The sequence below is a fragment of the Odocoileus virginianus genome, chromosome 1 (assembly GCF_023699985.2).
Source record: "Odocoileus virginianus isolate 20LAN1187 ecotype Illinois chromosome 1, Ovbor_1.2, whole genome shotgun sequence".
Taxonomy (NCBI): Eukaryota; Metazoa; Chordata; class Mammalia; order Artiodactyla; family Cervidae; genus Odocoileus; species Odocoileus virginianus.
Genome location: NC_069674.1, coordinates 58,473,675 through 58,497,496, shown reverse-complemented (window position 1 = coordinate 58,497,496; position 23,822 = coordinate 58,473,675). Strand labels below are relative to the sequence as shown.

The window sequence follows — 23,822 nt, the reverse complement described above, 5'->3', positions numbered from 1 at the left end:
AAAACTTCAAAAAGGGACTCAAAGTTGAAGCTTAGTTTTTTAACTGAGGTTTACTTTTTTAGAGTTGAATAAATTAGTGTTCAGTCGGTTCAGTTCAGTTGCTCAGTCGTGTCTGACTCTTTGAGACCCCATGAATCATAGCACGCCAGGCCTCCCTGTCCATCACCAACTCCCAGAGTTTACTCAAACTCATGTCCATCAAGGCGGTGATGCCATCTCATCCTCTGTCGTCCCTTTTTCCTCCTGCCCCCAATCTCTCCCAGCATCAGGGTCTTTTTCCAATGAGTCAACTCTTCGCATGAGGTGGCCAAAGTACTGGAGTTTCAGCTTCAGCATCAGTCCTTCCAGTGAACAGCCAGGACTGATCTCCTTTAGGATGGACTGGTTGGATCTCCTTGCAGTCCAGGGGACTCTCAAGAGTCTTCTCCAACACCACAGTTCAAAAGCATCAATTTTTTGGTGCTCAGCTTTCTTCACAGTCCAACTCTCATATCCATACATGACCACTGGAAAAATCATACCCTTGACTAGATAGACCTTTGTTGGCAAAGTAATGTCTCTGTTTTTTAATAGGCTATCTAGGTTGGTCATAGCTTGTCTTTCAAGGAGCAAGTGTCTTTTGATTTCACAGCTGCAGTCACCATCTGCAGTGATTGTGGAGCCCCCCAAAATAAAGTCTGACACTGTTTCCACTGTCTCCCCATCTATTTTCCATGAAGTGATGGGACCAGATGTCATGATCTTAGTTTTCTGAATGTTGAGCTTTAAGCCAACTTTTTCACTCTCCTCTTTCACTTTCATCAAGACGCTTTTTAGTTCCTCTTCACTTTCTGCCATAAGGTGGTGTCATCTGCAATTGTGAGGTTATTGATATTACTCCTGGCAATCTTGATTCTAGCTTGTGCTTCTTCCAGCCCAGTGTTTCTCATGATGTCCTCTGCATATAAGTTAAATGAGCAGGGTGACAATATACAGCCTTGACATACTCCTTCTCCTATTTGGAACCAGTCTGTTGTTCCATGTCCAGTTCTAACTGTTGCTTTCCTGACCTGCATACAGGTTTCTCAAGAGGCAGGTCAGGTGGTCTGGTATTCCCATCTATTTCAGAATTTTCCACAATTTATTGTGATCCACACAGTCAAAGGCTTTGGCACAGTCAATAAAGCAGAAATAGATGTTGTTCTGGAACTCTCTTGCTTTTTCCATGATCCAGCGGATAATGGCAATTTGATCTCTGGTTCCTCTGCCTTTTCTAAAACCAGCTTGAACATCTGGAAGTTCACAGTTCACGTATTGCTGAAGCCTGGTTTGGAGAATTTAGAGCATTACTTTACTAGCGTGTGAGATGAGTACAATTGTGTGGTAGTTTTAGCATTCTTTGGGATTGCCTTTCTTTGGGATTGGAATGAAAACTGACCTTTTCCCAGCCCTGTGGCCACTGCTGAGTTTTCCAAATTTGCCGGCATATTGAGTGCAGCACTTGCACAGCATCATCTTTCAGGATTGAAATAGCTCAATTGGAATTCCATCACCTCCGCTAGCTTTGTTCATAGTAATGCCTTCTAAGGCCCACCTGACTTCACATTCCAAGATGTCTGTCTCTTGGTGAATGATCACATCATCGTGATTATCTGGGTCTTGAATATCTTCTTTGTACAGTTCTTCTGTGTATTCTTGCCACCTCTTCTTAATATCTTCTGCTTCTGCTAGGTCCATACCATTTCTGTCCTTTATTAGTGTTATAAGTATTTAAAAAGTTAAGATGATGTTTACATGAATAGAATATTAGATCATCCTAAGATCAACTAAAACTGAAAGTATAAATACTACCATTTGGAGGTTATATCTGAAATGATTTGTTTCATGAATCCTCTTTCCTACAGGTACTTTGATAATTCCTTCTCACTTAAGACTTAATTAGGACTGATATCATGTCATGGTTGCAAAGGGTCCTGTTATGACTTTAATATGGCTTATTTTCTTGTAATATTTATTGCCATTTTCTTCAAACAACAGACATAACTGATTACATAACTTTATTTTTCTAGGTCCCCTAAAAACCCAGAACAGAAGATCATTAAGAGAGTGATTGCTCTTGAAGGAGATATTGTAAAGTAAGTACTTAAGCTATGGTTTTTGAGTTCAGGATATAAATGTCTAGATTTTTGTTGAGTTTTAAATCATGTTACACAGAATGTATATCTCAGTCTAGAGAGGTGTATTTGATGGCTTCAAATCTTTGAAGATTTTCTAAATGAATTACTACATCTTTAGTGAGTATCATCAATCATTTGATAGGATATAATACGTCCATAAGCTGACTGATGGTACTCTTATCCTTTACTGGGAGACACGTTTTAAATAGATATTAATTAAGCGAAATTAACCACATTTTGTCAAATGACCACTAAATAACTATATTTCATATATTTAAATTAGCATCATTTTTTCAGATTATGATGTCAAGTTTCATTTTAGAAAAATTCAATAATACTTTATTATTTTAGAAGCAAATACAGAAACAAAAGGGGAGATTTTATTATAAGAAGGATGGGGAAAGATGTAAATGAATGTGAAACGGAAACTTCTGAGTCAGTGACAAAAGCAGTAGCTTTAGAACATAACATTGGGACTTCACTGGCAATCCAAAGGTTAAGAGTCCATGCTTCTCTACAGGGGGCACAAGTTTGACCCTGATCAGGTAGCTAAGATCCCATAGAACACTTGGCCAAAAGAAAAGAAAATAACATTGTAACAATCAGCTGTTTTAACAATATGTAATAATGTTTTATTTATTCTGCTTGCTGATAAATATAGAATAATGTTTGAGACTAAACAAGTAAATACTGATGTAGTGTGCAATGTCTCATATTGATTGGTTACTTTATTATATGTTACAGCCAAGTCTATACAATGTGGGATTCACTATGCTTTGAAACTATGTTTAGAAAGTTTTTTGATCCTGTTTTCCCAAAAAGCTTGATCCTAGGCTATTTGTATTAATGACAGTACAGTTTAAGCAATCTCATTAAAATGATCTAGAGTAAAATCTCGACCAGCAGTTCTCAAAGGATGGCCCAAAGGGCACTGGGAGTTTCCAAGACCCTTTGTGAGGATCTTTGAGATCAAAACTACTTTCCCTGTAATACTAAGATGTTATTTGCTTTTTCACTGTCATTTCTCTTGAGTATACAGTGGAGTTTTCCAGAGGTTGCATAATATATGATATCGCAGCTGACTGAAGGCAGAAGTAGATATGGGACTGTGGCTGTCTTCTTTAAGCCAGATACTAAACAGATTGGCAAACATGTTTGAAAAAAAAGCCTCCCTTCTCACTATTTTTTCTCTTGTTTTGAAAAACAACCGTGCTTTTCATTCAACTTGTTCTTTTTGTTAACATACAGGCTTATTATTGTTATTTTATATTGAATAACTAAAGATATCTAAAAATTCTCCACTATGAATTCTAATATGATAAATATTGACAGCTAGTATCCACGTAAACAAAGGTTCTTCAAGACCTCAGTTATTGGCGTATGATGTGCTTGGTCTGTATTCATGAGTATTTGTTTGGTCTTTTTTTCCTTCTAAAATCCTTGTTGTTCAGTCACCCAGTCATGTCCTTATTGAAGTATAATTCTTATGCTGTGCAATTCACCCACTTTATAAATATACTGTGCAGTAATTTTTAACATAAATCTATACAGTTGTGCAACCCTCACCATAATCTAGATTTGAAACTTCCTATTACCCTCAGACATTCCCTTCCCAGATTTGTCCTTAACTCTGGTTCCCACACATCCCCGCTGCTAGTGCCACACAACCATCGATCTGCTTTCTATCGATTAGCCTTTTCTAGAAATTCTACTTACATTTTAATATATGTCGTCCTTTGTATCTGGTTACTTTCACTCAGCACAGCATTTTTGTTGGTTTCTTCATGTTGTGCATCTATAGTTTATTCCTTCATATTACTGATTACGTTTGATTTCATGAACATACAACTCTATGAGTATATTCAAATCAGTGAGTTTCACTTTTTAAATGGGTAAATTATATGAGTTACATCTAAATAAAGCTATTTTAAAAACAAAAGAATTGATCAACAAAGCAGGGAAACTTTCATCTATGTAATCTAACAGGATTAGGAATGGCAAAGGGCTCATTTTATAGTATAATTCAAAGAGAACACAACTTTAATTCAGATGTAATATCATTGGTCACTAAATAACTAGTCCACAACGTGAGATTGCAAAGCTTGGTTGGACATTAAAAAATAAACAAGCAAAAAAACAAAAAAACCTGTGCAATCAGAAGCCCTACAACAGACCTTTCTGAAAAAAAGGCAGGATTGTTACTTTCTCAGTAAATATAAATACTCTGTTCACAGACAAGAGGCTGAGCTAGAAAAAGGGCTAATGGTATAGGACTGAAGGATGAGAAAAGGGTTTATGGGAATGTAGTAAATCTACACCTTCTTTCTCCATGGTAGCAGCCCACATGTTGAACCTCTAGCTTGTTCCATTCTGCAGACTGACACTTGAGACATACATCCCTTTCTGCCCTCTTTGCTATTCTTCTATCATGCAGCAATGAATGCTATAAAGCATGAAAGTAACAAGGCTCAAGACTTTTCTACTCTGTAGCCTCTAAAAGGTGATTATTACTTGATTAAAAGAGAATTATCTTTTTATTTGGTGCTTTAAAAGAAAAATTTAACTTTTATTCATCTGAAACTTCCATATCCTAGATACTCTAGCCTTCTTGAACTTTTAATTAGTAATTGAATATATTCCTGTAATGATTTTCTAACAATGTTGAAAAACATTAAGGGATATTTAGAAAATAAAATAGTGTTTATTAATGTGGTTACTTCTTTTCTCTGTTACCCATTTTTAAGTGTATGAGAAAATATAAAAAATTAATATGCTATCTGTCTACCACTCATAGCATATTAAAAATTTTATGTGTTCTCATATGCTTAAAATGGGTAATGAAGAAAAGTATTCTTGCCTGGAAAATTCCATGGGCAGAGGGGCTGGTGAGCTATAGCTCATGACATGACAAAGAGTCAGACATGACTGAGCATGCGTGTATCCACGCTATCACTAGAAATTATTTGTCAATTAGTGTCCTAACTTGTAGTAGGCAAGGTGCTTCTATCTATGCTATAGACCTAGAATTTCCACTCCTACTTTTACCTTGGGTAATACCAGATTACCTAGTAGGCAAGCTAAGCACTAATATAGGTTTCCAGAAAAAAAAAAAAAAATCTTTTTTTTTAAGTATTATTTCACTAAATGGCCAAAGGGAAAAAAATATCACTTATCAGGACTTGGCTATACTTACTGTGCATTTTATGCTATTTTTATTTTGAATTACACATAATTAGAGGCTATAAAGGAAACCGTCATCTTTTCAAAGGTTAAGCCCTTGAAAAATTTGATCAAGCCCTCAATTTAATGTTCTGTTAAACTCCTTCAGATTACAGTTAAGTTAAATGTTAGTCACTCAGTCATGTCCAAGTCTTTGCGATCCCATGGACCATGGCATGCCAGATTCCTCTCTCCATGGAATTCTCCAGGCAAGAATACTGGAGTGGGTAACTATTCCCTTCTCTAGGGAATCTTTGGAACCCAGGTCTCTTTCACTGCAGGAAGATCCTTTACCATCTGAACCACCAGGGAAGCCCAAAAGTGTTAGGTGCTAAAAGTGAGTTGTGTCTAAAAGTGGATTGTGTCTCACTTTTTGAGACCCCACAGACTGCAGTCCACTGCTTCTCTGTCCATGGAATTTTCCAGACAAGAATACTGGAGTGGATTGCTGTTCCCGTCTCCAGGGATCGAACCTGAGTAGAATACAGCTTACAGAGCACTCGTTTGAAAGTTACCTGGTGAGCGCAGGGTGACAGAGCCCAGAGCAGCTCTTCTGGTTTCTGTCCGCCTGTGCTCCGTCTGCTGGCATAGCACTTCTGCCATCTTGTCTATGTTCCCCCTGGTATCGCTCCATTATCAACTGCTGACTTCCTTGGGTGTGGGCCATGCTTAAACTACCTGAGAGAAGTCTGAGTTTGCCCCTTTGATCTAGAATCCATCCTCCTTACAGGCCACTGGTCAACTAATTGGTCAGCTGCCTTTGGAGTAGGTGCCCTTTGCCTGGTTTAGTCAGCTGTGTCTAGGCAGGTAATTTACCTGGTACTGATGCTGCAGTTATAAGGAACCTCTTGGAAAGAGCTTGTATAGCAGATGCCCTGAAGCCTCCCACATTCTGGCAGTGAGATTAGGAGTCGTTGTCCTTAGCACTGCCCTTCAAAACCTCATTTTTGTTTAGACTATAGCTGCTCTCCTTGGTACTTGCTCTGACCTTACTCTCTAGAAAAGATTTTTTTTTTAATTGCAGAAATAACACAAGTTTGAAAAATGTAAAGTACTGTCATGAACAACCTTGCACACAGGCCTTCAAATGCTTGTGTGTTTATTCTCGTGGAATAGATACCTATAAAGTGGAAATAGTCAACACATGCTTTGCTGTTGCTGCTATTGTTACTTTCAGTTCTAATATATACAGCCAAATTCCCCTCTCAAGAGGTTTGTGTATATTTATACTCTCACCAACACTGCAAATTTCACAAAATTTGAAAAAGTTCTAGATGATCAAGTTATATTTAACATAATCAGTTCGCTGACAGTACAGTCCTTACAACTGTTCATTTAATGAACACTAGTGTAGACACTAGAGAGATGTAGTTGAGCAAAAGAGACAGTCTCTTCCTTTATGGAGCTTCCATTCTAGTGGTTGGAAGCTAATAATAAACAGATGAACATATCGCATAATGCAATGTCACAAGTCACAAGTGCTATGGAAAAAAATATAGTAGGAAACGAAGTATAGACTGATGGTGGGAGTCTGATTGCTAGTTTAGGTAGAGTGTTTCCCGTAAAACTCTCTAAGGAGAAGGGATTTGAGCAGATATCTAAATTTAAGGGAAGAGGAGGAAGAGAACCATTCTAGTGTCTGGGAAAGGACAGTTCAGACTAAAGGAATAAATAACAAATGCAAATCTGAGATGGATGCATGTTAGATGAGTTTACAAGATGTCAGCATGATGGATTTTCATGCAGGAAGAAAATGGATGTAGGAGATTAGATTTTAGAGACTTGCAGAGCCTTACTATGACTTGTGGGTCATAGTAAGGACTTTGAATTTTATCCTAGGGGAATGGCAAGCCAGAGGAGAGCTTTGAGCCATGGAGTGGTATGATCTGATTGGTGTTTTTAGAGGATCACTCTGCCTGCTGTGAGGAGAATAGGCTAAAGGGAGGCAATCTGACCCAAATAACCGGTCAAAGTATTTTTCTCTTGTGAAAAATCACATCTAGCTTCTTCTAACAGTAGTTAGGGAACCTTATTTATGACATGAATGATGACTACTTTGATTTATTATTTCAGAGTGATTCACAGAAGTAGTCACATTATTTGTAATCACTGTCATTATGATTATATTGACAAATGATAAGTAGAGTTGAAGTATTTGTTCAAAAAATTCAGACAAGTGTTGCTAAGACTGTAAAAGAGGAGACTTTCAGGGGTCCAAAGGTTCTATCTTGATGTCAACATTGATTAAAATCACAAAGCAATTGCTTAATTCTCTGGATAGCTTAGGTAGGAATGTTAATTTTTGTCATAAAGTTAACCCAAATGAGGATGCTTATCTATAACATTAACAGTCAAAAGCTAATGAAAGTAATATCTAGACTCATTAGTTCCACCAAAATATTTTTCATAGTTATTTGCTTTTTCTTATTAATTTAGTATGACTCACAGAGAAGCCCTGTTTTAGAAAAGCATAAAATGAGTGCAAAGCACTAAATTCCAGCAAGTCACTAGGAATCAAACCAATTGAAAGTTCTAAAGCATCAGTATTTTTTATTGGGACATTTGTATTTCTATTTCACAGATTTTGTCAGCCCAGTCAGAAATGAAATCTAGCATCCATGGTCCTCGTCCTTGGTCAAATACACTTTACAGACGTTTGGAATCTGGGCTTCCATGTGGTCAGCAACCTCAATGAATTAAATGAATAGTCTTTGTAGCCCCTAGTGAAGAGGGAAATCAAATACTTTATCACCTAAGCTGCGACACTTTTTAGAGCAAAAGGGGATGATGTTAATTATTACCTTGGAGTAATCAGCCTAAACAGTACTGCCCAAACTGCAACAAGTGGTCACCCTACCAGAAAATGTAATCTACTTTCTAGTTCACTTCACACAAATTGATTTTATTTAGTCTGTAGCCTTCCTTGTTCAGGAGAGTTCCAAGAAGTGTTCATAGAAAACAATCACTCTGTGGCTCCAGGGATGTATTAGATATGGTGGGATCAATGGTGTTGAGTTCGCAGCAGTGTTTTTCCTGTTGTGAAGTATAGTGTAAGACTTTCTCTCACAAGTATTGATACTACAGCATAGTCTGAGGTAAACAATTGTGAGACTTCTCTCTCTGCAAAATGTTTAGATAATAATTCCCCTTCAAGTCTGGAGACTTTTACTTTGTAAAATGCCAAAACACCCTAATTTATTAAAAATAGCTTTCGGGTATAAGCAAAAAAAAAATCCATTGAATCACTGGAATTTAAACATCGTAAAGCTTGTTGATCTTAAATGTGCTATTGAAGATAGGAAAATCAATATTAACCTATCACAGATGGTTGGAACATATTATATTCCAGCAAATGATGAAGCTTTATATGAAGAAAAAAGAACTAAATTGAGTTTTCCCCAGTAAAGCAGAAAAATGATGTTTGTTTGATAACTTCTTTTTATGGTTGGTGTAATATTCTGAATAATAGGAACCTAATGTGTCTATTGGGCTTTGCTGGTGACTCAGATGTTAAAGCATCTGCCTGCAATGCAGGAAACCCGGGTTTGGTCCCTGGGTCGGGAAGATCCCCAGGAGAAGGAAATGGCAACACACTCCAGTATTCCTGCCTGGAGAATCCCATGGAGGGAGGAGCCTGGTGGGCTACAGTCCACAGGGTCGCAAAGAGTCAGACCCAACTGAGCTACTTCGCTAGTGTGTCTATTGGGCTTCCTTGGTGGCTCAGATGGTAAAGAATCCACCTGCAATGCAGGAGACTTGGATTCAACTCCTGGGCCAGGAAGATCCCCTGGAGAAGGAAATGGCAACCCACTCCAGTATCCCTAATTGGGAAATCCCATGGCCAGAGGGAGCCTGGCATGCTACAGTCCATGGGATCACAAAGAGTCAGACACAACTGAGTGACTAAGCACGCATGCATACGATGTGTCTATATGGCTCTCTTTGAAGACCATGCATTGGTTTATGGCATTTTTGGTAGATGAGGAATTCATCTGTCCTAAAAGGATGGATAGAATAAAAAAGGAACTTGAAAAAAAGCTTGTATCCAGAACCCTGATAAAGATTGGTGAGGGCATTGTTTTTGATAAGCATAGAAAACAACAGTTTATTTTATAAATTTCAAATGGGAATGAGATAGATGGTTGCTGCTGAGGACAGCAGCATGTTTACACACTGGGTCCTATCTGTTGGGAAATTGAACAGAAAGTTTTCAGAAAGCTCTAAGGCCCTTTCAGTTCAGTTCAGTTGCTCAGTCGTGTCTGACTCTTTGCGACACCATGAATCGCAGCACGCCAAGCCTCCCTGTCCATCACCAACTCCCAGAGCTTACTCAAACTCATGTCCATCGAGTCAGTGATGCCATCTAGCCATCTCATCCTCTGTCATCCCCTTATCCTCTTACCCTTATCCCTCCCAGCATCAGGGTCTTTTCTAATGACTCAACTCTCCACATGAGGTGGCCAAAGTATTGGAGTTTCAGCTTCAACATTAGTCCTTCCAATGAACACCCAGGACTGATCTCCTTTAGGATTGACTGGCTGCATCTCCTTGCAGTCCAAGGGACTCTCAAGAGTCTTCTCCAACACCACAGTTCAAAAGCATCAATTTTTCAGTGCTCAGCTTTCTTCACAGTCCAACTCTCACGTCCATACATGACCAATGGAAAAACCATAGCCTTGACTAGTCGGACCTTTGTTGGCAAAGGAATGTCTCTGCTTTTTAATATGGTATCTAGGTTGGTCATAGCTTTCCTTCCAAGGAGTAAGTGTCTTTTAATTTCATGGCTGCAATCACCATCTGCAGTGATTGTGGAGCCCCCCAAAATAAAGTCTGACACTGTTTCCATTGTTTCCCCATCTATTTTCCATGCAGTGATGGGACCAGATACCATGATCTTAGTTTTCTGAATGTTGAGCTTTAAGCCACCTTTTTCACTCTCCTCTTTCACTTTCATCAAGATGCTTTTTAGTTCCTCTTCACTTTCTGCCATAAGGGTGGTGTCATCTGCATTTCTGAGGTTATTGATATTACTCCTGGCAATCTTGATTCCAGCTTGTGCTTCTTCCAGCCGAGTGTTTCTCATGATGTCCTCTGCATATAAGTTAAATAAGCAGGGTGACAATATACAGCCTTGACATACTCCTTCTCCTATTTGGAACCAGTCTGTTGTTCCATGTCCAGTTCTTAACTGTTGCTTCCTGACCTGCATGCAGGTTCTCAAGAGGCAGGTCAGGTGGTCTGGTATTCCCATCTCTTTCAGAATTTTCTAGACTTTATTGTGATCCTCACAGTCAAAGGCTTTGGTATAGTCAATAAAGCAGAAATGGATGTTGTTCTGGAACTCTCTTGCTTTTTCCATGATCCAGCAGATAATGGCAATTTGATCTCTGGTTCCTCTGCCTTTTCTAAAACCAGCTTGAACATCTTGGAAGTTCACGGTTCATGTATTGTTGAAGCCTGGCTTGGAGAATTTTGATCATTACTTTACTAGTGTGTGAGATGAGTACAATTGTGTGGTAGTTTGAGCATTCTTTGAGGATTGCCTTTCTTTGGGATTGGAATGAAACCTGACCTTTTCCAGCCCTGTGGCCACTGCTGAGTTTTCCAAATTTGCTGGCATATTGAGTGCAGCACTTTCACAGCATCATCTTTCAGGATTTGAAATAGCTCAACTGGAATTCCATCACCTCCACTAGCTTTGTTCGTAGTGATGCCTTCTAAGGCCCACCTGACTTCACATTCCAGGATGTCTGGCTCTAGGTGAGTGATCACACCATTGTGATTATCTGGGTCGTGAAGATCTTTTTTGTACAGTTCTTCTGTGTATTCTTGCCACATGTTCTTAATATCTTCTGCTTTTGTTAGGTCCATACCATTTCTGTCCTTTATTGAACCCATCTTTGCATGAAATATTCCCTTGGTATCTCTCACTTTCTTGAAGAGATCTCTAGTCTTTCCCATTCTGTTGTTTCCCTCTATTTCTTTGCATTGATCGCTGAGGAAGACTTTCTTATCTCTCCTTGCTATTCTTTGGAACTCTGCATTCAAATGGGAATATCTTTCCTTTTCTCCTTTGCTTTTCACTTCTCTTCTTTTCACATCTATTTGTAAGGCCTCCTCAGACAACCGTTTTGCCTTTTTGCATTTCTTTTCCATGGGGATGATCTTGATCCCTGTCTCTGTACCATGTCACGAACCTCCATCCATAGTTCATCAGGCTCTCTGTCTATCAGATCTAGTCCCTTAAATATATTTCACACTTCCACTGTATAGTCATAAGGGATTTGATTTAGATCATACCTGAATGGTCTAGTGGTTATCCCTACTTTCTTCAGTATAAGTCTGAATTTGGCAATAAGGACTTCATGATCTGAGCCACAGTCACCTCCCAGTCTTGTTTTTGCTGACTGTGTAGAGTCTCTCCATCTTTGCCTGCAAAGAATATAATCAATCTGATTTTGGTGTTGACCACCTGATGATGTCCATGTGTAGAGTCTTCTCTTGTGTCGTTGGAAGAGGGTGTTTGCTATGACCAGTGCGTTCTCTTGGCAAAACTCTATTAGCCTTTGCCCTGCTTCATTCTGTACTCCAAGGCCAAGTTTGCCTGTTACTCCAGTTGTTTATTGACTTTCTACTTTCCCAGTCCCCTATAATGAAAAGGACATTTTTTTGGGGGTGTTAGTTCTTAAAGGTCTTGTATGTCTTCATAGAACTGTTCAACTTCAGCTTCCTCAGCATTACTGGTTGGGGCATAGGCTTGGATTACCATGATACTGAATGGTTTGCCTTGGAAATGAACAGAGATCATTCTGTCGTTTTTGAGATTGCATCCAAGTACTGCATTTTGTACTCTCTTGTTGGCCATGATGGCTACTCCATTTCTTCTAAGGGATTCCTGCCCACAGTAGTAGATATAATGGTCATCTGAGTTAAATTCACCCATTCCAGTCCATTTTAGTTTGCTGATTCCTAGAATGTTGACATTCACTCTTGCCATCTCCTGTTTGACCACTTCCAATTTGCCTTGATTCATGGACCTAACATTCCAGGTTCCTATGCAATATTGCTCTTTACAGCATCGGACCTCATTTCTATCACCAGTTCCATCCACAACTGCGTTTTATTTTTGCTTTGGCTCCAACCCTTCATTCTTTCTGGAGTTATTTCTCCACTGATCTCCAGAAGCATATGGGGCACCTACTGACCTGGGGCGTTCCTCTTTCAGTATTCTATCATTTTGCCTTCTCATGTCCTTCATGGGGTTCTCAAGGCAAGAATACTGAAGTGGCTTGCCATTTCCTTCTCCAGTGGACCACATTCTGTCAGACCTCTCCACCATGACCCATCTGTCTTGGGTAGCCCCACACGGCATGGCTTAGTTTCACTGAGTTAGACAAGGCTGTGGTCCGTGTGATCAGATTGGCTAGTGTTCTGTGGTTATGGTTTCAGTGTGTCTGCCCTCTGATGCCCTCTGGCAACACCTATCGTGTTACTTGGGTTTCTCTTACCTTGGACGTGGGGTATCTCCTCACGGCTGCCCCTCCTGACCTTGAATGTGGAGTAGCTCCTCTCGGCCCTCATAGACTGTAGCCTACCAGATTCTTCCGTCCATGGGATTTTCCAAGCAAGAGTACTGGGGTGGGTTGCCATTTCCTTCTCCAGGAGATCTTCCCAACCCAGGGATTGAACCCAGGTCTCCTGCATTGCAGGCAGACGCTTTACCATCTGAGCCACCAGGGAAGTCCTAAGGCCCTTTAGCTTGGTTCAATTTGAACCCTAACTTTTCCAAAGCAAAATAGCATGGCACATCTATGCTTAGCACGTACAGTCTAACCAGTGCTGTTAGTTAATAGCTGAGTTTGAATAATGAAAATATGTGTCCCAGATCTACCCAAGAGTTCAGTTACCACTAAATTAGAGGCATTTGTGAAAAATCATCAGCTTCTCTCCACTGTGAACCAGAGAAATTGTCAATATATTCTGGACATTTTTACCTTCTCACTAGAGAATTTTAAGTCTTCTTTATTAAAGAATTAGAGATTCATAGGTAACCCATACCATTTTGGAAATATTTCTTTCTTTTATGTAGTCATAGATGATTATTTGTCACCCTACTGGTATATCCGTGAATAAAAATGAAATTGCTAATAAAAACTCTATGCCTTAGCAATAGGTATCTCTTTCTAAACATCAGAGAGGTAGTTACTTTAAGTTTCTATGTAGAAATGTTGACCTTGTTTTCTTTTTAAAGTTCGGATTACTTCTGTGATCCATTAGGAACTATAGGGAGATTTATATTATTATTTGTTGTTGTTCAGTCGCTAGGTATTATTATGCTATTACTAATACACCATAATAATATTATTTTTGTGGTATTCTCTCCACTCCCCATCAGTGATTCTCTGATTTCATTTTCTATCTTAGAAAAAGTCCTGTCTCTTGAATAGGAATCTTCTTTAGACATGAAACTCTTCCATATTTATTCATTCATGCATAGTCATTCATTTGTTCATTCCCTGTGGTGTAGAGGTTATGAGTACAAACTCTGAATTCAGTCTTCCTTGATTCACATCCCAGCTTTACCTCTTGATGTTTTACTTTGCCAAATAACTTAATTCTCTAAACTTAATTTTTTCATGTCTTTAAAATAGAAATTACAATAATACATTCTCCATAGAGTTTTCTTAAGGATTATATGCAGTAGTGAATATAATGTAGTTAGCACAATGCTTGGCACATAAGTATGTATTCAGTAAATATCAGATATTATTAGTAGGTATCATGATTTGATAATTTATTGAGTGCCTGGAGTATTTACAATATGCTAGACACTGCAGGATTCTGAGGTTATAAAAAGTCATAGGTAGTCTTTGCCTTCTAAACTTATAGTTTGGTCTGAAAACAACAAAATCAGCAAAAAGAGAAAATAAAACCATGTAATGAAAGAATTGCCCCCAGGGAGATGTGCTTAAGGCCCGTGGAATATTGGAGGGAGAGCATCTGCTTGACCTGAGGAGCTGGGCTGTGTTAGTGACAGCTTTCAGGTTGAAGTTTGAGATGAATAGGGCATTTCCAGCCTCTTCCTTAATTGTGAAAGTATTACAGGGTTAGTACAAAAAATTCAAGCAATACTGGAGCATATGAAGTAAAAAGAAAAGTACCCATTTTGCTTAGACTTACAGAGGTTTATCTGGTATATATCCTTCTAATCTGTGTTACACAGTAGGAAAATGAAATAATTTGAGAAATATTTATCTTATAGCAGAAGTTTCTCCTAAATACTCCATAAAGAAAAATATATACTTGAGATATCTCTGTAAGTATATATGTTTCCCAAGGTTTATATACCCAGGTATATTTATGTTATACTAGTATACTCATATGTCTACACTGGGTAGGTATTTGTAAACATGACAATTCCAGAATTGCTTATTTAGTAAGGCCTAAGTAATAAGTAATAGTCCCAGGAGTAATGTACAGTAGCTGTGATCTATGATCTGGAGAAAACCATTTATGGAAAATTAAAGGCAAGAACATGAAAATAAATATTAACTAATACACTCATTATTTAATATTCTTCAAATTAAACTCACTATATCTAAAAGGAAGTATTAGCACCACCATGTCCTCTCCAGGTAGTCCATGCACTGAAATAACTGCGGTATTTCAGGTAGGAAACCCATTGGCTTAGCTTGTGGTAAGTTGCTTTAGTCGTGTCTGGCTCTTTGCAGCCCTATGGACTGTAGCCCTCCAGGCTTCTCTGTCCATGGGATTCTCCAGGCGAGAATACTGGAGAGGGTTGCCATGCCCTCCTCCAAGGGATCGAACCCAAGTGTCTTACATCTCCTGCATTGGCAGGCAGATTCTTTCCCACTAGTGCCACCTGGGAAGCCCCAGGGAGCCTAGCAGGATGTTGCGATGTGGCTCCACCCTAGCCCACAGCTCCTTGCTTCTTTCTCGAAGACAGTAGTCAGTTTCTAACTATGCTTTGACTAAGCTCCTATTCTCTCTACTTGAGCTGGCTTTGGGACTTTGCTCCTCAGTTCTGCCATTAGCCTCATCCAGTTCCCCCAGTGCAGATAGGTTATGTGAAGGGCTCTTTTGAAATCTGATTCTTCCTGACAGGACATGTGTCACATTTAAAGCTGGCTGGAGTATCAGTGATCAGTGTATTAGCCTTCTTTGCTGCCAGCTTAATTACATTTCTTACGAGCATTACTTTCTGAAGTTGTGGACTCCCAGTTAAAATAGAGAGAAATGCTAACTTTTGTACACTTCTTTGAACGAAATATTGATTTTTTTCCTCTGCTCACAATAATGTAAGTCTGTCAAATATTTTGAAAAGACATACAAGTATAATTATCTCAGTAGGAAACTAAAAAGATTGTCTTAAAATACCTTTTAACTAAGCTTAAGAAGCATGCCAGGAAGATTCAAGAATATTTCAACCTGAATAATTACTTAATAATTACGGAACGGGTAATTCTTCTATTTTTGTGCAATTTCAGCTAACCTTGTTTAAACTTAACTTTGACCATGGTTTCTCTTTTAAAATGTTTGAAGGAAGAATTTCATGTAGGAAGCAGATGTATTTGATATATTGATTTAATTAGCTGTGGATGCTCTAAAGTTTTTATTAATTTTTTTCATCTCAAAATGTCTTTAATATGTCTAAAAATCATAGAGGTAGCATGATAAAGTGGAAAGAATGTTACACTTGAACTAAAATGATAAGAGATCCAATGTCAGCTCTGTTTTCTTCCAAGCTGTGTAACCTTGGTAAAGCTATTGACTTCTCTGAGTTTTGATTTTTTTAAAAATCTATTTCCAGGGTTATTGTGAAGACCAAATAAGGTAAATTAGTATATGTACTAATACTCCCTTATGAGTTTTAACATGCTATCAAAATGTAGTATGATTTAACTTTCTACATGAAATAGCAGATATAATTTGATTAGCACAGAGCTTGATGAAAGTGAAAGAGGAGAGTGAAAAAGGTGGCTTAAAGCTTAACATTCAGAAAACTAAGATCATGGCATCTGGTCCTATCACCTCATGGGAAATAGATGGGGAGACAGTGGAAACAGTGTCAGACTTTATTTTGTTTGGCTCCAAAATCACTGCAGATGGTGACTGCAGCCATGAAATTAAAAGACACTTACTCCTTGGGAGGAAAGTTATGACCAACCTAGATAGCATATTAAAAAGCAGAGACATTCCTTTTCAACAAAGGTCCATCTAGTCAAGGCTATGGTTTTTCCAGTGGTCATGTATGGATGTGAGAGTTGGACTGTGAAGAATGCTGAGCGGTAAAAAATTGATGCTTTTGAACTATGGTGTTGGATTGCAAGGAGATCCAACCAGTCCATCCTAAAGGAGATCAGTCCTGGATGTTCCCTGGAAGGACTGATGCTGAAGCTGAAACTCCAGTGCTTTGGCCACCTCATGCGAAGAGTTGACTCATTAGAAAATACCCTGATGCTGGGAGGGATTGGGGGCAGGAGGAGAAGGGGACAACAGAGGATGAGATGGCTGGATGGCATCACCGACTCGATGGGCATGAGTTTGCGTAAACCCTGGAAGCTGGTGATAGATAGGGAGGCCTGGCGTGCTGCAATTCATGGGGTCGCAAAGAGTCGGACACAACTGAGTGACTAAACTGAACTGAACTGAACTGAAATCAATGCTTAGAAGAATGTCTTGCCCATTTTAGATTTATCATTTTTTATCTTTGTTGTAATAATTTGATTGTGCTGCTAGGCTAAGATATAGCTCCATATTTTGTGAATCCAAGAGTTGGAAGAAAAACCACTTCTAAAACTTTCCATTCAAGTACTCCCAGCTTGGCTATACCTTATCTTTAGGATCTTGACCTGCTTTTTTTTTCCACACTGTTACCTATTGGCAAGATATTTCATAATTTTGATGTTTGTTTTTTATTGTACTGTAGTACAATATGTACATCAGTATGCTTTCTCTGTCAAAGTCCAATAATAGCTTTGGCTTTGCAAGTCACACTGTCTCTCTCAGAAGTACTCAACACTGATATTGTACCAAGAAAAAAACTCTCAGTGATACAATGAATGGTGTCATAAAAATCTATTCACAAACAAATGTTGGCCTAGATTTGGCCCATAGGTCATAGTTTGCCAATCCTTGGTCTCTGTTGCCTACTTTTATTCTCAAAACTTGGAAATCAATTTAAAAAAATACAAAACTTACTTCTAGTCTTGGCCAATACTTTAAATAGAAGAGAAGAATTAGCCTAAAAGCCATGGGTTCTTTGGTTATATGTTAGTTGAATCAAAGGACAGTAGGAGAGAAAATACTGAGCTGCTTCTCTGAGGTCTTTGCTGAATTGCTAGAAGCAACATGAGTGCACCTGGACAATGAAGATATTTGTCTTGATCTGGATGGGGCCAAGTTATTACACTATAAGAACCCTGCAAACCGTCTTTAGTGGGGAGCAGTCAAAATGCTCATAAAAGAGTAGAATAAATTCATTGCCAAAATAGTTTCTTTTAATACAAGAGAAACAGCCCTGCAGTTGGAAAAATTTGATACCCAAATATTATGCTCATCCTATTTTTGTCTCCTCTTATAAGCCCAACATAGAAGTCCAGTTATCTTTTAGCTTTTATTTTAGCTCAGTCTTCCCATGCTGGATCAAAATGAGAGCCCAGAGAGGAAGGAGCTGATATAACCTAGAGGTTCTGTTCCTTTAAGTAATTTTGTTCCTCAATTCATTTCATTGTTTAATAAGCATATTCAAATGTTATCTAAGTCATTATGATAGACATTTATGTATATAAGAGCATCTTAGGTACAAGCAGTAATTATTCCAATACTTAAAATGTTGATTTTGAAACTAGAGTCTACAAGTTTTATACAACTGAAAAATATTTGTTAATATAAATATTAATTGTAAATTGCTTGTTATAAAAAGGAATCTTCTTTTTTTTTTTCCCTCCTGGAAAGTGATCCTACATAAGAATCTGAATGGTTCAGGCTAGCAGAACTAATAAGATTTTTTTTTTTTTTTTTTTTTTACACATTCAAAGTGTTTAATTTTTCTAAATAATGCAGTTTTGCTAAAGTTACAATTTTGGAGAATTAACTGGCCTCCAGACTACTTGTAACCTTTCTGTCAAGTGTATCTGGCTCTCTACCATCTCAGTGCTTCCTACATTTCTCCCAGGACTTGGGGTGTGGTGAAGGTGGGTACAGGAGATTCTTTAAAGGCCTTCTGACTTGCAGAACCCAGGAGAATCCTGGGTAAGGCCCTGGGCTTCTTGAATGCTGTGTATGGCAGCCTCTCTCTGCCCTTGTTCCCCAAGCTCCCTTTTGCCTTCCTCAGGTTTGATATTTGGGAGGTGTGATTATCCAGAGGAAATGAAATATTTTTATATCAAATGATATTACAATAAATATTGCCAAATGCTGTCCTTTAGTGTTGTTCCACATCTAAGTGTTGAGTTTAAGCAGTCGACATGTGGCTGATGAAATGAGTGTGCCCATCCTCTCTGGGCCACCTGCGCTTCCTCCCTCCACCCAGTACTCTGGTGTGTGCTCAAAGGTGGACAGCACCAGGAACAAAAGAGCTGGCCTAAACACAGCAGCCAGTCCAGGACGTCTCTGTTTCCAGTCCTGCTGGGGGAGCCTCTCAGGGATCTGGGAGCTTGACGTTGTGATCTTCATCAGTTTCTATCCCAACTTCCTCAAAGAACTGCTTCTTGCTCTTGGGGTATCCTTCAAGGATGGCATCAGACAGCTCTGTTGCCATCCTCTTGCGCTTCCTCCACTCCTTGTGGTACCTCTGCCTCTCCTTGTACACCTGCTCTTTCTCTTCTGGAGTCACATGGTTGGTGGCCTCTTTGATGTTCTTCAGTCTTTCTCTGTAGCCAGCGCATTCCTTCTTTAGCTCCTGGATCTCTTTCTGCATCTCCGGTGTGGTCAGGGCACTAGTTAACTCCTTCAGCTCTAAAACCACATCTCCCTGAAGTCAGTGGCTACTCTGAGGTAGGAGACCAGGCCTCCCCCTTGCTCTGGGCTCTTTCCACACAGGGTTCAGAATGGGTCTTATATTCTGGAAAGCCTCAAGAAAGACTAATGCTTACAGAATTATCAGTTTATTCCAGTTTCCTTTCTTCCTAAATCTACAAACAGTTGGGGAGTATAAGTTTGAGTAGACTATTAGCTGTGGCCAGTTAAATAGGCAGAGTAAAGGGGAGTGTGGAATTGATCATCCTTGTTATGCTTCAAATGAAAATCAGAGTGAAAATAATTAAAATTTTCTTCATTATTAAGGGACTGACAATTGATATTTTCTTTCAGAAGGGGAAATTGTGTGATGAAAGTTTTAGGTTTGGTTTATGATGAATAGCAAGTCATTAACTTCAGGTTTCCACAACTGGTCACCTGGGAACAGAAGAGATTTTCTACTTTGCTTATTACACAAATAAATTCTGCACCCTGACTATTATGTGATACCTGATTTTAATATGCAGCCTGGAGCAGGCAGTGATAAACAGTGAGTCCCACACTGCTGCACCTCCAGGTGTATTGATGATTCCAAGGAACATTTCTGGAGTCCAAATTTCAATTTTACATACATCAAAAAGTAAATGACTATTTAATCTTTTACTCTAACATGAAGAGGAGCAAGTAATACATACTGGAATGGAGTTTAGTAGGATGGAAAGCCAAACTGAAAGATTTTCTATTTGAGATGAAACCATAATAAGCAGTAAGGTTTACAAAAGCATGGAATATGATAATAGAAGTGGGAGCAAATGAGCGGATTAGAATTTGGTATATATATGGGAAACTAAGGTGACCTTTAATGGATTTCTGGGACATCTTTGGGGGATTATGTAAATCAAGCCTGAATTCTAAATCTAATTCAGCTATCATTAAAATCAAGAGAATGCTTATTGCATGATGGGAATTGAAATGACTCCTGACTTTATAATGTTTCTGAGCTCTAGTATTCTCCTAGGACTTTCAAAAAATAATGCTTTTTTATTAAAACTTGCAATACCCTTAGTAATAATATGGAGTTAGGCAAGGAGGATATGATAACAAAATCTGTATGAAAGTTTTACTGTTCACATTTTCACACTAACAAGGTATGAAAATTTCACTATGTCTTGAGTCAGCAGTATTAACATCATTTTAGTCTTTGCTACTAAGAAAGGTGAAAAATATGTTATTGCTGTTTTCATTTGTATTATTACTGCTAATTAGGATATAATTTTATATGATTATTAACCTTTAATTTCTTTTTCTAAGAGCTGTCTTTACCAGAATTGTTCATTTTACAAAGGTATTAAATGTTTCCTTCTCAGTTTGAAGATTTTATGTATGTTAGCTCCTTGTCATATTTAGATCAAATATTTCATTTGCCATTTAGTTTAATTCATTCTCATAGATAATTTAAGGAGGTAAGTCTTTCTAAAATCATTTCATCTTATTTTTGACAATTGTAAGTCCCAAAATAGAACTTTAGAAATTGAATTCTCTGAAATAATTTTACACATTTGTCTACTGTGAGTAGTTAGTGCAATAATGCTAATCTATGAGTTTAATGAATATAGAGAAATGACTGTTCACTCTAAAGTTTACAAAATGTTTCTTCAATATGTTAAGGTTTTAAAAATATAGAAACATGGTATTGTAGAAGAGGTGGTGCTAGTGGTAAAGAACCACCTACTAATGCAGGAGACGTAAGAGATGCAGGTTCAATCCCTGAGTCAGGAACATCCCCTGGAGAAAGACTCAGCAACCCCCTATTCTTGCTTGGAGAATCCCATGTACAGGGGAACCTGGTGTTGCAAAGAGTCAGACACACCTGAAGCAACTTAGCACAGCACATAGCACATACACATGTCGGACAACACCACAGGTGTTCTTATTTCACATGTTAGCAAGGTAATGCTCAAAATCCTTCAGGCTAGGCTTCAACAGGATGTGAACTGAGAACTTTCAGATGTACAGCCTGGGTTTAGAAAAGGCAGAGAAAACAGAGATCAAATTGCCAACATCTGTTGGATCATAGTAAAAAGCAAGGGAATTCCAGAAGAAAAAAAAAAGAAATCTACTGCTGCTTCATTGTCTACACTAAAGCCTTTAATTCTGAAGATCACAACACACTCTGGAAAATTCTTAAAGAGATGGAAATACTATATCACCTTGCCTGTCTCCTGAGAGAACCTGAGAAACCTGTATTCAGATCAAGAAGCAACAGGTCCAGATATAAAACAATGGACTAACTCAAAATTGGGAAAGGAATACATCAAGGCTGTATATTGTCACCCTGCTCATTTAACTTATATGCAGAGTACATCATGAGAAATGCTGGGCTGGAGGAAGCACAAGCTGGAATCAAGATTGCTGGGAGAAATATCAATAACCTCAGATATACAAATGACACCACCCTTATGGCAGAAAGTGAAGAAGAGCTAAAGAGCTTCTTGATGAAAGTGAAAGAGGAGAGTAAAAAGGTTGGCTTAAAGCTCAACATTCAGAAAACTATGATCATGGCATCTAGTCCCATCACTTCACAGCAAATAGATGGGGAAACAGTGGGAACAGTGACAGACTTTATTTTGGGGGGGCTCTAAGATCACTGTGGATGGTGGTTGCAGATATGAAATTAAGAGATGCTTACTGCTTGGAAGAAAGGTTATGGCCAGCCTGGACAGCATATTAAAAGGCAGAGACATTACTTTGTCAACAAAGTTGTGTCTAGTCAAGGCTATGGTTTTTCCAGTAGACATGTATGGATATGAGAGTTGGACTATAAAGAAAGCTGAGCGCTGAAGAATTGATGCTTTTGAACTGTGGTGTTGGAGAAGACTCTTGAGAGTCCCTTGGACTGCAAGGAAATCCAACCAGTCAATCCTAAGAGAGATCAGTCCTGGGTGTTCATTGGAAGGACTGATGTTGAAGTTGAAATTCCAATACTTTGGCCACCTGATGCGAAGGGATGACTCATTTGAAAAGATCCTGATGCTGGGAAAGATTGAAGGCAGGAGAAGAAGTGGAAGACAGAGGATGAAATGGTTGGATGGCATCACCGACTCAATGGACATGCTGCTGCTGCTGCTGCTGCTGCTAAGTCACTTCAGTCATTTCCGACTCTGTGTGACCCCATAGACGGCAGCCCACCAGGCTCCTCCATCCCTGGGATTCTCCAGGCAAGAACACTGGAGTGGGTTTCCATTTCCTTCTCCAATGCATGAAAGTGAAAAGTGAAAGTGAAGTCACTCAGTTGTGTCTGACTTCGCGACCCCATGGACTGCAGCGTACCAAGCTCCTCTGTCCATGGGATTTTCCAGGCAAGAGTACTGGAGTGGGGCGCCATTGCCTTCTCCGCAATGGACATGAGTTTGGGTAAACTCCAGGAGTTGGTGATGGTCAGGGAGGCCTTGTGTGCTGTGGTTCATGGGGTCACAATGAGTCAGACACGACTGAGCGACTGAATTGAACTGAACTTAATGGCAGAAAAAGAAGAGGAACTAAAGAGCTTGTTGATGAAGGTGAAAGAAGAGAGTGAAAAAGTTGACTTAAAATTCAACATTCAAAAAACTAAGATCATGGCATCTGGTCTCATCATTTCATGACAAATAGATGGGAAAAAGTAGTAAGAAAATCTATGGCAAACCTAGACAACATATTAAAAAGCAAAGACATCACTTTGCCAATAAAGATCCAAATAGTCAAAGCTATAGTTTTTCCAGTAGTCATGTATGGATGTGAGAGTTGGTCCATAAAAATGACTGAGCACCAAAAAGTTAATGCTTTCGAACTGTAGTGCTAGAGAAGACCCTTTAGAGTCCCTTGGACAGCACCAAGATCAAACCATCAATCCTAAAGGATTCACTGGAATATTCCAGTGAATATTCACTGGAAGGACTGATGCTGAAGCTGAAGCTCCAGCTCCAATATTTTGGCCACCTGATGTGAAGAGCCAACTCATTGGAAAAGACCCTGATTCTGGGAAAGATTGATGGCAGGAGGAGAAGGGGGTGACAGAGGATGAGATAGTTGGAGGGCATCACCGACTCAATCGACATGAGTTTGAGCAAACTCTGAGAGATGGTGGAGGCCAGAGAAGCCTGGCATGTTGCAGTCCATAGGGTTGCAAAGAGTTGGACATGACTTAGTGACTGAACAACAGCATACATATATCTAGGTACGTTCTGTAGGCAACATAGTTACCACATGGAGAGTGGCAATTTTCTTTGAGAATGCTTGTCAAAGAGCGCTCTCCAGATGACATCAGTGTCAGGTTTTAGGAACTCACTCCCCCTTTATTTGTAATGCTCTCTGTAGGATTTCAACCTTTAGGAAGATGAAAATGACTTACAATAAATTTGAAGATTCTTGGACTATATAAGACCAAATGATTTTTGGCATGTGTTCTAGCTCTTAAATTCTATACTA

The 23,822-nt window shown here is 38.9% G+C and overlaps 1 protein-coding gene, 1 long non-coding RNA gene and 1 pseudogene across 5 annotated transcripts in view; 1 reads left to right on the top strand and 2 right to left on the bottom strand.

Annotated features, from left to right (window-relative positions):
- The window catches only part of IMMP2L (inner mitochondrial membrane peptidase subunit 2), a 916,360-nt gene that overhangs the window by 614,569 nt on the left and 277,969 nt on the right, over window positions 1-23,822 (top strand). For all 4 annotated transcript variants that reach the window (XM_070468515.1, XM_070468517.1, XM_070468520.1 and 1 more), the window contains exon 5: window positions 2,049-2,114. In XM_070468515.1, the coding sequence (XP_070324616.1) occupies window positions 2,049-2,114 (66 nt within the window). The remainder of the gene's footprint in view (window positions 1-2,048; window positions 2,115-23,822) is intronic.
- On the bottom strand, window positions 11,232-11,378 carry LOC139036556 (uncharacterized). The gene is made up of 2 exons (XR_011489351.1): window positions 11,307-11,378; window positions 11,232-11,273 (listed from the first exon to the last, which is right to left on the bottom strand). It is a non-coding gene; the product is annotated as an uncharacterized lncRNA (long non-coding RNA).
- On the bottom strand, window positions 18,804-19,377 carry LOC139036351 (homologous-pairing protein 2 homolog pseudogene; annotated as a pseudogene).